The sequence below is a fragment of the Leucopleurus acutus genome, assembly GCF_964270905.1.
Source record: "Leucopleurus acutus genome assembly, chromosome: 7".
Lineage (NCBI taxonomy): Eukaryota > Metazoa > Chordata > Mammalia > Artiodactyla > Delphinidae > Leucopleurus > Leucopleurus acutus.
Window position 1 is genome coordinate 30,817,406 of NC_139150.1, and position 14,832 is coordinate 30,832,237.

The 14,832-nt window shown below is 42.7% G+C and overlaps 1 protein-coding gene across 1 annotated transcript in view; it reads right to left on the reverse strand.

Annotated features, from left to right (window-relative positions):
* The window catches only part of PLPPR1 (phospholipid phosphatase related 1), a 175,298-nt gene that overhangs the window by 34,031 nt on the left and 126,435 nt on the right, over window positions 1–14,832 (reverse strand). The window contains exon 3 of the mRNA XM_082843203.1: window positions 12,322–12,510. Within this exon, the coding sequence (XP_082699329.1) occupies window positions 12,322–12,510 (189 nt within the window). The remainder of the gene's footprint in view (window positions 1–12,321; window positions 12,511–14,832) is intronic.

Genomic DNA, 14,832 nt, shown 5'->3' on the forward strand with positions numbered 1-14,832 from the left:
AAAATGTAGATGATATTAAAGTACAAGATAGAATGGTGTAATGGAAATAGAACTATGGGCAAGTCAGAATGGGATGGAAGCTGGCAGGAAAAGACTGAGTTCAGGGTCAGACAGACAAATGATGGGCCAGCATGGATCACCTTGGCAGGTGCTGTCTATGTATGTCTAAGAATATTTTGTGCCTGACATCCCTTGGAATTAACAATGAGTTGATGCTCTGTCAGGTGAAAATATTTGAATAGTTTCAAGAACTCAGCCCTCCCTCTCTTCTCGTTAGACCTATCTCTGCCAAAGCAAGGTGCCAAGGGGCTTTGTTTGTCCCCACTGCAATGACGGCACTGCATTACTGTTCTTTATCTCAGTGAACAGATGGGGATAAATTCATGTATAGTCGGGTACATGAAATAGTATTTCCCTGAGGGAGCTTTCTCTGCTCCCACAGACTAGCTTAGGCATTCATGTTGTACGTTAGTCTCTTACCTTGTGTTTCTCCTTTCCATTTCTATCACAAATTACAATGATAGTACGATTACATGCTATCATTTTTATTCCTTGTTATGGGATGTCCCACATGTCTTATTCCGGTTATGTCCCCAGGGCATAGCCCAGTGTAATGTACATAGTAGTTATTCAATGTTGAATGAATTAAGCATATCAGATTAATGCAGGTGTTTTGGAATACAGGTTTAACGAGGTAGACTGTAAAGAAACTTTGCCAGGTCCCCTCGGGAAAAGGGAGATCCTGCCTTGTCATTGTTCCCACAACATATTACACAGATCTCTCTCCTGACATCTACCCAATTAATTGCAATTATTGTCTGTATGTCCCTTTTCATTTGACTATGATGTCCTTATGGGAAAGACTTGCCCTTCCTTGCATGGTAACTAGAACAGGGACTGGTATATAGTAGATTCAATCAATATTTGTTGAATGAATAAAAGACTGAATCTTTAGAGTACCTATGTATGGGTAGAACCCTCTGATCTTAACTTCTCTGAAGTTTCTCTGCAGGAAATTCCCAATATGGACCAGAAAACATGCAATTTTTGCTGTATTGCTTAGGAATATAGTAAAAAATTAAGGATTAACGAATACAAAGTAAAGTATCTCTTTTTAAACTAAATTTACTCATATACTCATTTTGCATTCAACAATTTTGGAGAGGCAGCACCCATTCTGCCAGGAATTGTTCTAGCATGGGAGACGTAGCTGTGAACAGAGAATAGTGGGGGAGAGCACAAAGAAACCAGTAAGTATATCGTGTAATGTTGTGAAATGACATGATTAAAAAGTAAAGCAGGGAACTGGGATGGAGAGTGGTAAACACATAGGGATAAGAAAAGAAATGAGCAATTCTTGCCTCAGCCATTTCAGAAGCCCAAAACATCCTTACTCTATAAGAAAGAGAGAAGAAAATTCTAGAAGTTCTCCATTTAGTGAAGGTTGTCACTACTCACACAAGAGGCAAAAAAGCAAGAAAATGTGAGAGAAAATCTACACAAAACATGTTCTTGTTAGAACCTAGGGGTAAGACAAGAATAAAGACACAGACCTACTAGAGAATGGACTTGAGGATACGGGGAGGTGGAAAGGTAAGCTGGGACAAAGTGAGGTGGTGGCGTGGACATATACACACTACCAAATGTAAAATAGATAGCTAGTGGGAAGCAGCCGCATAGCACAGGGAGATCAGCTCGGTGCTTTGTGACCACCTAGAGGGGTGGGATAGGGAGGGTGGGAGGGAGACGCAAGAGGGAAGAGATATGGGAACATATGTATAACTGATTCACTCTGTTATACAGCAGAAACTAACACACCATTGTAAAGCAATTATACTCCAATAAAGATGTTAAAAAAAAGAAAATACACATGTGCACACATACACACAGATCTAAACAAAATCACTCCAAGGCACACCGAACAAAACGTGTCATGTGAAAAGGGTATGGGGCTCAAATAAATCCGTAAGTAAAATGTCCTAAGACTCTCATGTCAAAGGTGATAAGCAGTATAAGAATTGATACTATTGGGACTTCCCTGGTGGTCCAGTGGTTAAGACTCCATGCTCCCAAAGCAGGGGGCCCAGGTTTGATCCCTGGTCAGGGAGCTAGATCCCGCACGCCGCAACTAAAAGATCCCCGCAGCCAAATAAAAAAAACCAAAAACAAGAATTGATACTATTGGTCAACAATATTCAAATCACAATTGAGGTATGAAATACAAAAGAAAAAAATCAGAGCAAGGATATATGCTAACCTATATATCTAATTACCGACATAATACTTTGAGTATATTAAGTAATAATGTTTACATAAGGAAGGAAGGAAGAAAGGAAGGGGGTCATTTTATAACTTCAAGGTAGGACAGTATTCCTGGTCCATCCAGTTCAGACTGTGATGGACATAAAGGTTGCTGATAAAATAATCCAGCTCTTAGATCTCAGTGAATGGGCTTCATGGATGTTCATTTCACTGCGTTTCTCTGATCACACTCAGGGTGCTATTTCTCCATCCACTGGGTTCCACAGTCTCATACAGGGCCTGATTCTGCTTGGAGAGAGAGGGAGAGAGAGAGGGAAGATTCTGCTTGATAAAGGTAGGGGTCTCTTTTCTTTCCTGCCTGGCCCCAGCGGATGTTGGAAGCTGTCTACCCACTGGCAGATTTATGACTCTGGTTCTGGCAATGGTTGGGTTCCTCCATCTGTATCTTTGCCACACACACTCTGCCTCTATCCACCACTCTTTTCAGAGAGCAGCTGGGACATGTGGGACTCTCCATGTGTTCGGCCCTGGCTGTCCTGCCTATTATGGCCTTTCAAATTGTTGGCTAACAAGCATCCTATCACTCACAGCAAATGAGCATACCCTCTGGTGAGAAATGATCAAGGCCAAACTCTAGACCTGGCCATGAACAAACAGCAAGTGAATTCCATCGGCGCATCTCTCATCCCCCAGCTATGCTGGCTACAGTCACAAGTGACATGACCTAAGACACTTAGATAACAGTAAATATACTTTTAGTGAGGATAACTTGATAAATTTGTCTTTCAAATATGGAAACCCAAATGGCAAATAAGCAAATAACCCTGGAATATAATACATCAGTTTGGTGGGTTACCTTGCAGACTTCACTTCTTTACAATCTTTAAAGGAGATCTGATAAGTCATAAATAAGTGATATAAATGTAAAATATTTAGGGGATAGTGTTCAGATTTCAAAATATAAAATCTGCAGAAAAAGTCACTGGAAGATGTATTATGATTTCATATTGTAAGGGGGACTCACTGCATGTTCTATGTGGCTGTCATCATAAAGGTGTCTAGAATTCCTGGAATATGTTTTGGGTTCACACATATGCTAGTTGTAGCTCTGGTACTTGGCAATATCAGAGTCATTGCTGTTTCTTGAATGTGGGCTGTTGAGTTGAAATCTCAGCTCCCTCCCTTCTTGATGTGACTTTGGGCAGGTAACTGAACCTTTCTGAGCTTCTGCTTTTCTTTTGTTCATGACTTTGAACATGAGGGTAATAACTATATCAGAAAATTATTGAGAGTATTAGGAAATGTATGTCAAAACATCTATAGGTGCTCAAAGAATGTTTGTTGCTGTCACTTACTGGTCGGTCTAGGCAAGAATGTGTATTGAAATTGCTTGAAAAATTGTCCTGGATTAAGAAAACATAGCTCTGCTCTGCCCCTAACCAGATGTTCGATCTTGGACCACTTGCTTGACCTCTCTGGGCCTAGCTTCTCATCTGTCAGTTTCTTATCTCTTGGACTAGGAGAACTTTAAGTTGCTTTTCCAGCTCCAACATCTTTGCCTTTATGACAGGAACTGACAAGAGAGGGCTGATTAAGGAAACTGAAATCATGTAATTGGGCTTTAATTTCTCTCCTGTTGGTTAAGCTCTCCAGGGTCAGAGTAGTTTCTTGCAATGCTTCTTCCTTCAGCCTTCATTCACTTTTAAAATCCCATGGGGCTTTGCCCTCACCAAGTAATCTTCCCTAAAAGCAAAGTGGACGCAGCCTGCTCCCGAGTCGTCACATTGCCTGATACCTCTGTTACCTGTGTGCCTAAGGACGGCAGAGGCTAGTAGCTCCTCCCTGGATTTCTGTGTGTCATGCTCTGAGGAAGAGGAGAGGGTTCTTTGCATACTTCTCAATATTAATGTCTAAGTAGCTTCAGAAATTTCAGCCCCAGGGATTTTTAGATGCTTCCAATATCCTCCTTGGGAAGATTCTTTACTCGTGAGCATTTCCAAGAAAGGCAGGCATGGTTTTTGCCGTAGATTTTGTTTAAAAGTGACCCAGGGGATTTTAAATGTCCAGACTATGCTGCCAGTCCTGGCTGCTGACGTCTAAATGCTCTGCTTTCATCTTTCCTGATGAGTGCCGGTGACAACCCAGATGTGCAGAGAGGTTCTGGTCCTCTGACCTGCTGAGCTGTGCTTGGTTCAAGAACTCTTGACTTCTGCTTTATCACAGCTAAGTGTAAATAAAGGAATTCAGCTCTAGACACTTCTGTGCCTTTCAAAGCTGAACGCTTCAATAGTATCAAGGCCACGTGGATGATGGCATTTTGGAAATCATTCAGCAACTCACATAATAAATGTTTTGTGGATTGCAGCATCATTACTGGTCTTAATCCAGGGGTGGCATCTACCTATTCAAAACGCTCTTAAGTTGACACTTGCTATATAATGCAACACCAAGGTGGGATGCTACATTTCCAAAGCAGAGTATTCTCTTGAGCCTTTTTTTTTTTTTTTTTCCTTTCTGGATGGTGGATGCAAGAGAAATGGGAATTTAAAATGAGTTAGCTAAAATACTGCTCTTAGTAAAAACTAAAACGCATTGTGATCCCCAAGTAAACTGACCGTCACACAATTTTAGGCAAACAGTAGTCTTCTCAAGAAACAAATTCTCAAAGCTCCTAACACAATCATCTATTCACCAATCCTTAAAAGGGGCATCTCAAAGGTGGTAAGCAAGTCTCTCCGTGGGACGATGTTAAGGGAAAAAATAATCTGTAAGGGAATTTGGAGCACTCGTCTGCCACATGGATAGTAAATAGGAAATCCACAACAATTAGTGAGGCTATCTATAACCCTTTCCCAGAAAAAAATGTCAATTGTAATGACTAAGTACATTTGCAACAAAGAAAATGTGTTCACGGTAAAAAAAAAAAAAAAGTCATGAGATAATGTGCAAAAGGGAAAAAGATGTGAATGATGAAGTGTTAAAAAGAGGTTTCAACAGATGAGGTTGTTCAGTACAGGCGCCCACACTGTCTCCCTTGCTCTGGCAGCTGCGTCCCTCGCCAGCCAGGCAGCAGATGTGCATTTACCCGGGGCCCACTCTCTGATCCACGCTGTGCACTGAGCTTTTGTATTCACTGCAGAGCTTATGGCCCACAAACCCCCAGGTGAAGAGTCGCAGTTTCCTCCAGATTGTGCCTTTCTATCAAATTATGCTTGTCTCTTCCTTTCCCAGCAAATTCTAGATGAGTCTTGTGTGTGTGCGCGTGCACACTTGCACACAAACTGTGAGCTGTGTCAATTCTCTCAGGCTGGGTGTCAGACGTTCTGCTGCTTCAGTTCTAAATACTCCCATCACTTAGTTGTGAGGCCAAAAAAAGGTTTACTAGCTATTTTCTCATGCCTGGGGTGCTGGGGCTGAGATAAAATAAGGGTCAATCAGATTCTCCACCGGGTTAAATCCTCTTCTCCCAACAGGCTCTCTGCCTTTGACTCTGAGTCTGAGAGTTTATTCAGGGGGCCGGGAGCAGTTGTTAGCCAGGGTTTCCACGTTGGTCAGAATGCACCCTGCGGTTTCTTGGACGTGTGGCCAACACTTTTGGCTAAATCGTTCCGGACACAATAAATCCCCCAAGCTCTAACCTTTCCTAAGTCCCTGTACAGCTTTCTCCTGTGTGGCCTTGCCTCAACATGATGCTGATCCTTTCTGGCAGTGAAGCACAAAAGGAGAAATAGGAAATGACAGGTCAAACCCACGGCAGTCTCTTCCCTCATGCCTTTCTTGTGTGTCCCTGCAAGCAGCACCCATCCTTGGAGACACACGGCAGTTTAGGGTGGTAGGTTTTCCTGTGGTTAATGTGCTAGAGCAGTGGTCCCCAACATTTCTGGCACCAGGGACCAGTTTTGTGGAAGCCAGTTTTTCCACGGATGAGGGGGGGAATTTCAGGCGGTAATGTGAGCAATGGGGAGCGGCAGAGGAAGGTTCGCTGGCTTGCCCTCCGCTTACCTCCTGCTGTGCGGCCCGGTTCCTAACAGGCTGACAACCGATACCGGTCCGCGGCCTGGGGTTTGGGGACCCCTGTGCTAGAGAATACACAGAGCACCAAGGACGAGTCCAGGTTGAACTACCTTTTATGAGAATTGCCATTAGTTTGTGTCACATAAGTCACCCCCGAGGAGTCTTGCTTTCTTTCTACTACAGGGAAAATAGGAAATGGGTTTATGAAGGAGCGCGCGCGCACACGGGCACACACGCACGCACACACACACACACACACACACACACACACACACACACAGCCATTCTGTGAAACGCCCGGCCAGGCACAGATTGAACTCCCGAAAGTCAGGAGAGCCTAGGGAGTTGGGAATCTGACATTTGGAGTCTTCCAATTAGAAGGTTCTTTTTTCATCTCTCAAGGAATATTAGAACCAGAAAGATCTTGGAGATCATTTAGCCCAACCCCACCTTTTGCGGATGAGAAATCGAACCCAAAGAGGGAACATGCCTTAGCAGAGGTCACACAATTACTGGGGGCAAAGCCACAACTGGGACTCCTCCCTTTCCTGACAGATCAGGACTGAGGCAGGATGACTGCAGTGTGAGGATAATGAAGGATGCACACTCAGGGGCAGGGGGTGTGCTGAGCTAGGCACTTGGGATCCGTGTTCAAGTGGCCCAAAAAAGACTGCTTAGGATACACCATCTCTCTCCAGGAAGGGGCAGAAGTAAACATGGCTCCTTGCTCCCAGGAGACGTCCCTGAGCATCAGGGGAGTTCTTCCTGTCCCGCTGTTGCTCACTTATTTTCAGGTCTTGGGGGGAAGATCAAGCGCCACAGCAGGGTTTCAAGGTCACTCAGCTCTCCGCCATTAACCCATCAGCTGTAATCAGCGCTGGTTCCTAGCAATGCCCCTCATTCGGGAGGAACATAAAAGTAGAACCAAATGGGTGGGTACCTGTCCGATTACATACAGAACTAACTGCGACCTTCAGCAAATCATTTAGTGTAGCTAAGTCTCATGTTACAAGTAACGTAGCTAACAACTGGCCCCCTGAATGAACTCAGAGTCAAAAATGAAGGGAATTGGGGGCTTCCCTGGTGGCACAGTGGTTGGGAGTCCGCCTGCCGATGCGGGGGGGCACGGGTTCGTGCCCCGGTCCGGGAGGATTCCGCGTGCTGCGGAGAGGCTGGGCCCGTGAGCCATGGCCGCTGAGCCTGCGCGTCCGGAGCCTCTGCTCCGCAACGGGAGAGGCCACAACAGTGAGAAGCCCGCGTACCGCAAAAAAAAAAAAAATGAAGGGAACTGGACCACAACCTTTCTCTATGTTCTTTGGGATGTCTCTTTTCTATTTCACTGGGATGCTGTGAGGATAAAGTAGGCAAGGACTGCAGAATACAAGTAAATTAAAAGATGTTATTCTTGCCATCATCATTTATGGAATATTCCTCAGCACATATCTTGGAGGGCTGCCATCATTATTGGTCACGTTTTTCACCCAGAGAAGCAAAGGAATGGAACGGCTGACTCAGGGTTCCATACTTGAAAACTAGAGTAGAACTGTAGGTCCTTAATACTCAGTTCACTATCCATTGGCCATATCCCCATGGCTTCCCATCAGAGCATTTGACCCCATGTCAGTTTGTGTCCTTCGGGGAAAAGGAACTGGTGGAAGATATGTGATCAAAATTTGTAGGCAGAAGAAGAGTTTTTGCTGAAAATCTTAGAATGAAAGATCTATCATTTTTACCCAAAGAGAAGAGAAAATTCATCATAAAGTTCTGTTTTGTTTTTTGGCCATGTGTGTTTTTGTTTATTAGAATTGCTAGTTTCAAGTCTTATTAAAGATTGGTTATTTCATAATTATGTCAGAAGAACTGGAATGTTTTAAAAATATATCTTTCAATTTGAAAATACTGCATTGATGTAGAATTTAAACATACGTATATATAACACAGAAGAGAAAAGACTGTACCGTTAGCACTCAGAGATAACAGCTATACATTTTTAGTTTATTTCTTACTAGTCTTTTATGTGTAATTATAAATTTGGGATTATACTTGTAACACACATGCTGTCTTGTTAGGGTCTATTAAATATTCAGACCCACAGACAACCACATGCTTCATTTGGCACTGGTCCACGTGGGAGGAACAATAGCTTGCCAACAGGGCAGCATCACATGCTGCTCTTTAGCACATGCCCTTGCTGTGGTCCAGTACAGTTCAGCTGCAAGGAGACTGCAGACATATCAGAGGACGCAGGAGCCACCAGCTTAAAAGACTCAGCATGTCCCATAGGAGTCAATATATGGTATAGCAACTCCATAGACATCGCTTCCAAGTTCCCACACTGGACATGCCAAGTGTCCAGAGTCACTGTACTTGGAAGTCACAGCATGGCACCTTTTCAGGTAGTTATAGTTCTGAGTCCAGATGCAGTTCACCAATCAGGGGTTAATTTTGCCTAGTAACATAGCTGATACATATCTTTTTCTAAGGAAACAGAGCTAGAAAACTAAGGGAAGTTCAAATCCTCTTATAGAAGAGAAAAACTTTTATCTGCAATACTATATAGAATGTTTAGCCTTCATAAACATCATTTCACTAAATCACAAGCATGTTTCTTTGCTATTAGAGGTTTTTCAGAAACATGGCTGCCCAAAATGTGTTTAGACAATCCTCTAGTGCTGTGTATTTAGCCAAGTTTTCCTTCCATCTTAAAACTATCACTGACATGAACATCCCTATATACAAATCTTTGTATTTATATAAAACTCTGGTTATCTCCTTAACATAAATTCAGGGCATGGAATTAATGACTGGGTCTGAAGTTTATAAAACTCTCAGTACATCTCGACCAGCTGCTCTTCAGAAAGAAAATGTCGGTTTACATTTGAATTGTATGAAAGTATCTGCACCTTTAACAACACGGGTTAAACTTTAAAACATTTGCCAAACTTATATTGGAAAAATACTGTATTTAAAGTAATTTTTCTTTGATAATTGATGAGTTTAGAAATGTTTATATGCATAGTCAATTTATTGTTGTTAATTGTCTATTTTTGTCCTTTCTCATTTTTATTTTGGGAAGCTCATCTTTTTAAGTATTAGAAATATTTACATTGGAGTCTCATGCTGCAAAATTGTTTTGCAGTCTTTATTTACTTTTTCTTTTGGTAGAAATGCTTATTTTCAGGTAGACAAATCTATCAATCCTTTTCTATCTGCCTGCAACAACATTCCTAATTGAGGATGCTTTTGTGGGTGTGTATGTAGACTTTCTAAGTGTTTGAAATCCATATTTTTCTCACCTCATAATGTGCATTGAAAAGCTTTCCACTTATTTTAAGGCTCTGGAACAGTTTAAATAGTTATTCTTTTTTTTATTATTAATTTTATTTTTGGCTGGGTTTTTATATTTGCGTGGGGTCTTCGTTGCTGCGTGCGGGCTTTCTCTAGCTGCGGCGAGCGGGGGCTACTCTTCATTGTGGTGCGCGGGCTTCTGCATTGCGGTAGCTTCTCTTGCTGTGGAGCATGGGCTCTAGGCGCGTGGGCTTCAGTAGATGTGGCACAGGGCTCAGTAGTTGCGGGCTCTAGAGCGCAGGCTCAGTAGTTGTGGCACACGGGCTTAGTTGCTCCGTGGCATGTGGGATCTTCCTGGACCAGGGTTCGAACCTGTGTCCCCTGCGTTGGCAGGCGGACTCTCAACCACTGCGCCACCAGGGAAGCCCAGCTATGGGTTTTCTATCCCTTGAAAGTTTGAAGGAATTTGTACTATAGTTATGTGTCCCCAGTACTATTTTGTGCAATAAATTTTAGACATGTTTAAAAATTTGTATTCATTTATTCAGCTTTTCTACATTTTTAAACACATTGTTAGTAAGTTATCTTTTCATAGAATATTATCAATTTTATTGAAAGGAGGAAGCATGTATTGGCATAGAATTGAATATACAATTTAAATAAAACTACAGTGTAAAGGTTTATATATTTTTACTTATATATTCTTTCTTTTTTTTTTTAACTTTTGCCTTTCGTATATTAGACTAACCAGGGGGTTGTACATTTTACTTATTAATCCTATTGTTTTCTGATTCACTGATTTTTCATAATTTTTATTGATCTGTTTCCCTTGCTTTCCTTAAGTGTTTTTTTTTTTTTAAAGGGAAAAAACTCTATAATTACAAAAAGTAATTGCAAGAGAACCTAGGCAATGATGTTTCCTGGGACTGGGAAGAAGAGAGGAAAATATGTTAGTCAGTCAATGGATCACTCAGGGATTTATGTCTGAGTACATGAGAAAATGATATGTTTATGGGACAGGAAGAAACCAGGACCTGATTCCAGCCTAATTCTAGGACTAGGTAGAGCTGCCATTAAACCATTACAGATAGAACCCAATGTGGCCTCCAGGTTTTTTCTGAGGAGTGAAGTGTGTCACCTTTTAAGGTACTTAGAAGGGTGTCTTTTATGCTTTCTCTTAGTCCTTGGGCTGGTGAGAAAGGAAAAGGGAAAGGTAAGAGGAACACGGAGATCAGCCTTCCTCTGGGAGAGGGCACATCCCCCATCACTCTAAAGAGGAGGTGATACCAGGGTTTCAGTGGAATCTCCTTCTCTGCAGGGAGAGGAAGTTGGTCTGTGATCCTGAAGACGGTAAAGATCGGTTTCCAGCCAGGTTCTTTGTTTCCCCGACTTCTAACCATTTAGTCCATGACAGACGCTGTGCCAAGTCATTTGTATGAAGCATCTTATTTAGGTCTTGACAACTCTGTGAAATAGGCGGTCACGTTATTCCCATTTTGGGGGGAGGGGACAGTAGAGTGACTTGCCTGAAGTCATATAGACAGGATGTGAACCCTGGAAGGTCGGACTGCAAAGCGTGTGTTTCTAACCACCGTGATAGATCGTGTTTCATCACTGCTGACCGTAATTCCTACGGCGTAGCCTTATTATTTAAGGGGGAACTTGTCAAGTCTAGGATCAACGATCAAAATGAACTTAAAGTACTATGACTCATTATGTCCATATTATTTCCTCCTCAAAATTCTATTCTATTTCTCATCGTAAAGCAAATAAAACATTTGCATAGAAAACAATACTCGAACCGAATGTCTGAGCAATCAGTACATTCCTCAGCATGCCAGTCGGTATTTTTATTACTGTTCCAAGGAGAGGGGAGTGGGAGAGGGCAGGTAGGGGAGGAGGGAGAGTTGGGGGGGAGGCAGCTTTGGCAGAGAAAGGTAGGAAATAATAACTGAAATTACATCCCAAATAATCTGACGTTGTAGCATGTTCAGACACAGAAATGTTTATTTAAAAACACTCATGAAGTCATTTTTTTTAAATCAAATTAAGATGTCTAAATGCTAAATCATTTTACCAGACAATACGGATCTATGAGCTTTATGCTTTTGAAATAGTCTTCCAAGAGGCCTGTCTGCCACTTTTTTTTTTGCCTCTTGAGAGAGGAGAATGCAATCAATGAAGGTACATTTGCAACTTAATTGAATGTGATGTAATGTGAGCAGAGCCAGAGCCGCCCAGAACAATTCACAGCAAACTTCGGGTCAAGGGGTTTCTTTCATCTCTGGCCTCTCTGGAAGTTCAGTCAGAAGAGCAAGAGATACAGGCCTGGGGGATTCTATTCCACTCTGACTGAGGCTTTGTATCAAGGCCAGCATTTACATTCAAGACCTCTTCTGAAAACACACAACGCACAGCGTATTTTTTCAAGAGTACAGTAGCTGTTCTTAACCTGGCAGCCACTCAGGCCTGTTCATTTAAAAAATATATACGTATGACATTCAGACATTCTTTTAAAAATATATATGTATATATATTTAAATTCAGGAACCAAAAAGCAAAAGCCACCTATAAAAGACAAGACCTGTCTTAATGAGATTTTATGCACCGCTCTACTCACTCTGTTTGGGCTGAAACAGGGCATGCCTGATAAGGCTGCTGGTGAACGCCCAGGAAGAGAGGAAAGAGGAGAAAAGGCAGACAGAAAATGTTGTTTAGGATCCAACAGTAAAGAAGGAAATCCTTTTCTGTACTTACAATAGCAGTTGGGGTGGCAGCCAGCACACAATAGAGCACCAGAGGGGTGATGAAGCTTTCTTCCTCTGTCCCCGGGTAAGGCTTCATTAAGTCTCCGTCCTGACAGAAGAATCCTTGGATATGCACCTGAAAAGTGTCAGTGCATTCGAAGTAGTAGGCAAGCAGCACTGTCCCAGCCATGATGACAAGCTGAAAATACAGCATGGCCACACAGAGACATTAGCAGGGCTTCGGAGCAGCGCCCGCCCCTCAGAGCACACTCCCTCCATCACCCAGCAGCTCTCCTTGTATTGGTATTGGCAAGTGTGTGCGTGCCTGGCTCCATGGGCTCCGGGCTCAGGGAGTGTGTGCTTACTTGTCTGCCTTGTAACATCTGTTACATAAACCTCCCAGAAAAGAATGAACAGCTCCCACCTGAGAAGCAGACCACAGCAAGGCTTGTAGAGAGACCCAGGTTCTGCTGTGCCCCTCTCAGGGGATGCATGGGAACCACGGCAATACTGCCATTCAGGACAGAGGTGAAAAGTCAAAGGATAGTGGCATATGAATTGGCAAGATGTAGGGTGAGATCTGTTCGTGGGCAATTTCATAAAATGTTAGAGATAGACTTACTTTATTATAGAGTATTAGAGGCAGGTAAATGACGCATGAATGAACAAACAGGAAAGCTGAAGCCTAGAAAGGTTAAGGGAAATCTTCAGAACCTAAATTACCGGTGTGGATGAAAACACTGTACAGGTATCCTATATCAGTCACAACTTTTATCCTTTTCCAAAAAGATGTTGCCTTTATTCCAAAATGCTTTCTACCAGTAAGTAGAGGACTTTACTGATGATCACATCTTATTATAGACATATATCCTTCATAAGGTTTGGACACAAAAAGGGACACAATTATCCTTGCATTTGATTCAGAAATGTCCCAGATACTCACCGAGGTTTAGATGTAGCCTTTAATAGGTATGAGGAGTTGGGGGAGTATGGAAATGCCATTATTTTTCTCATTCCCATTAGGAAACACCAAATGGCAAGATGAGACGGTGATAAAGGTAGACAGAAAAGAGGTCTTTGAGGTTACGAAATTACAGAAAGTTAAGCTGGAAAAGATCTTGGAGATCCTCCCATCTAAAATCTTTATTTCATAGATGAGAAAACAGAGGCCCAGCAAGGAGAACCGACGACAGCTGGATTTTCCAACAAGGAAACCAAACATGTCCTTAGACTGACAATCAGCAAAGCAGGGAAACTAAAATGGGGAAAAATATTTTAAAATGTTGATTTGTTTAAAAGTATCAAAGTAATCATTTTGGGAGAAGAATCAGAACTTGGTAGGGCATCTTAGTACATCCTTCATGGCTTAAAAATTGTTTCTATTTGGAAGTACATAAGGGGCAGGGAGGGGGAAACCATAATCTTTTAGGTTTTAGTCTCAAGTTCTTATTCCAGCCCTGGAATGACTAACATAAGGTCACATAGCTAGTTAGTGTTAGACCCAGGACTAGAATCCCACATTTTCTGATCCCCAGGGGGCAAAACACCTGGGTCACAGCATCAAAATCGCATCATACACAAAAGTGTGGAGAGTTACGGGGAGAGGCAAAGTAGCTCAACTCCAATGCAGAGAGGCACCATTTGGCGTCTTTATCCACGTTCATATCCATTTCTTTAGCCACCACACTGAAGCAGAGCCTTGAACTTTGCCCACTCTCTCACACCTGCTTCTGGTACGTTGGCTCTGCAATTCCTCCTCACTCTAGCAGAAGGCATCATTTTCTTTAAGGGTCATTTGGATTAAGAATCTTCCCTCAGGACTTCCTAGTGGCACAGTGGTTAAGAATCCACCTGCCAATGCAGGGGACATGGGTTCAATCCTTGGCCCAGGAAGATCCCACGTGCTGCGGAGCAACTAAGCCCGCAAGCCACAACTACCAAGCCCGCATGCTGCAACTACTGAAGCCAGCGCACCTAGAGCCCGTGCTCCGCAACAGGAGAAGCCACCACAATGAGAAGCCCGCACACTGCAAAGAAGAGTAGCCCCCACTCGCCACAACCAGAGAAAGCCCGCACACAGCGACGAAGACCCAGTGCGGCACCCCACAACCAAAAAAAAAAAAAAATCTTCCCTCAACCTTCCATTTTCTCTAACTCTTTGGTTAAAAGCCTTTCCTCTTTGGTTCAGAAGCCTCGAGTATCTCCAGCGTTAACATGTCTAAAGTACAAATGCCTAACCATCCTGTTATAAAGGTCTTTACCTTTTGGCTGTATCCATCACCACCTTTATCTCCAGGTAGGCTCCAAATCATACTTTGCAATCACTCTCTCTCACACATGACTTGTTTCTGGCTCTACAAGGATTTTGTTCCATTATCTGACATGTTCTACCCCTTCTCCCCCAGTGGACCTCCTGGCACAACTTCTGACCATCCAGTAATCTCTAGACATTCGCGTGTGTTTCTCTGTGCCTGAAGTTGTTTATTGGCACGTGTAAATTGCCAATGCTCATGCCCGCCAT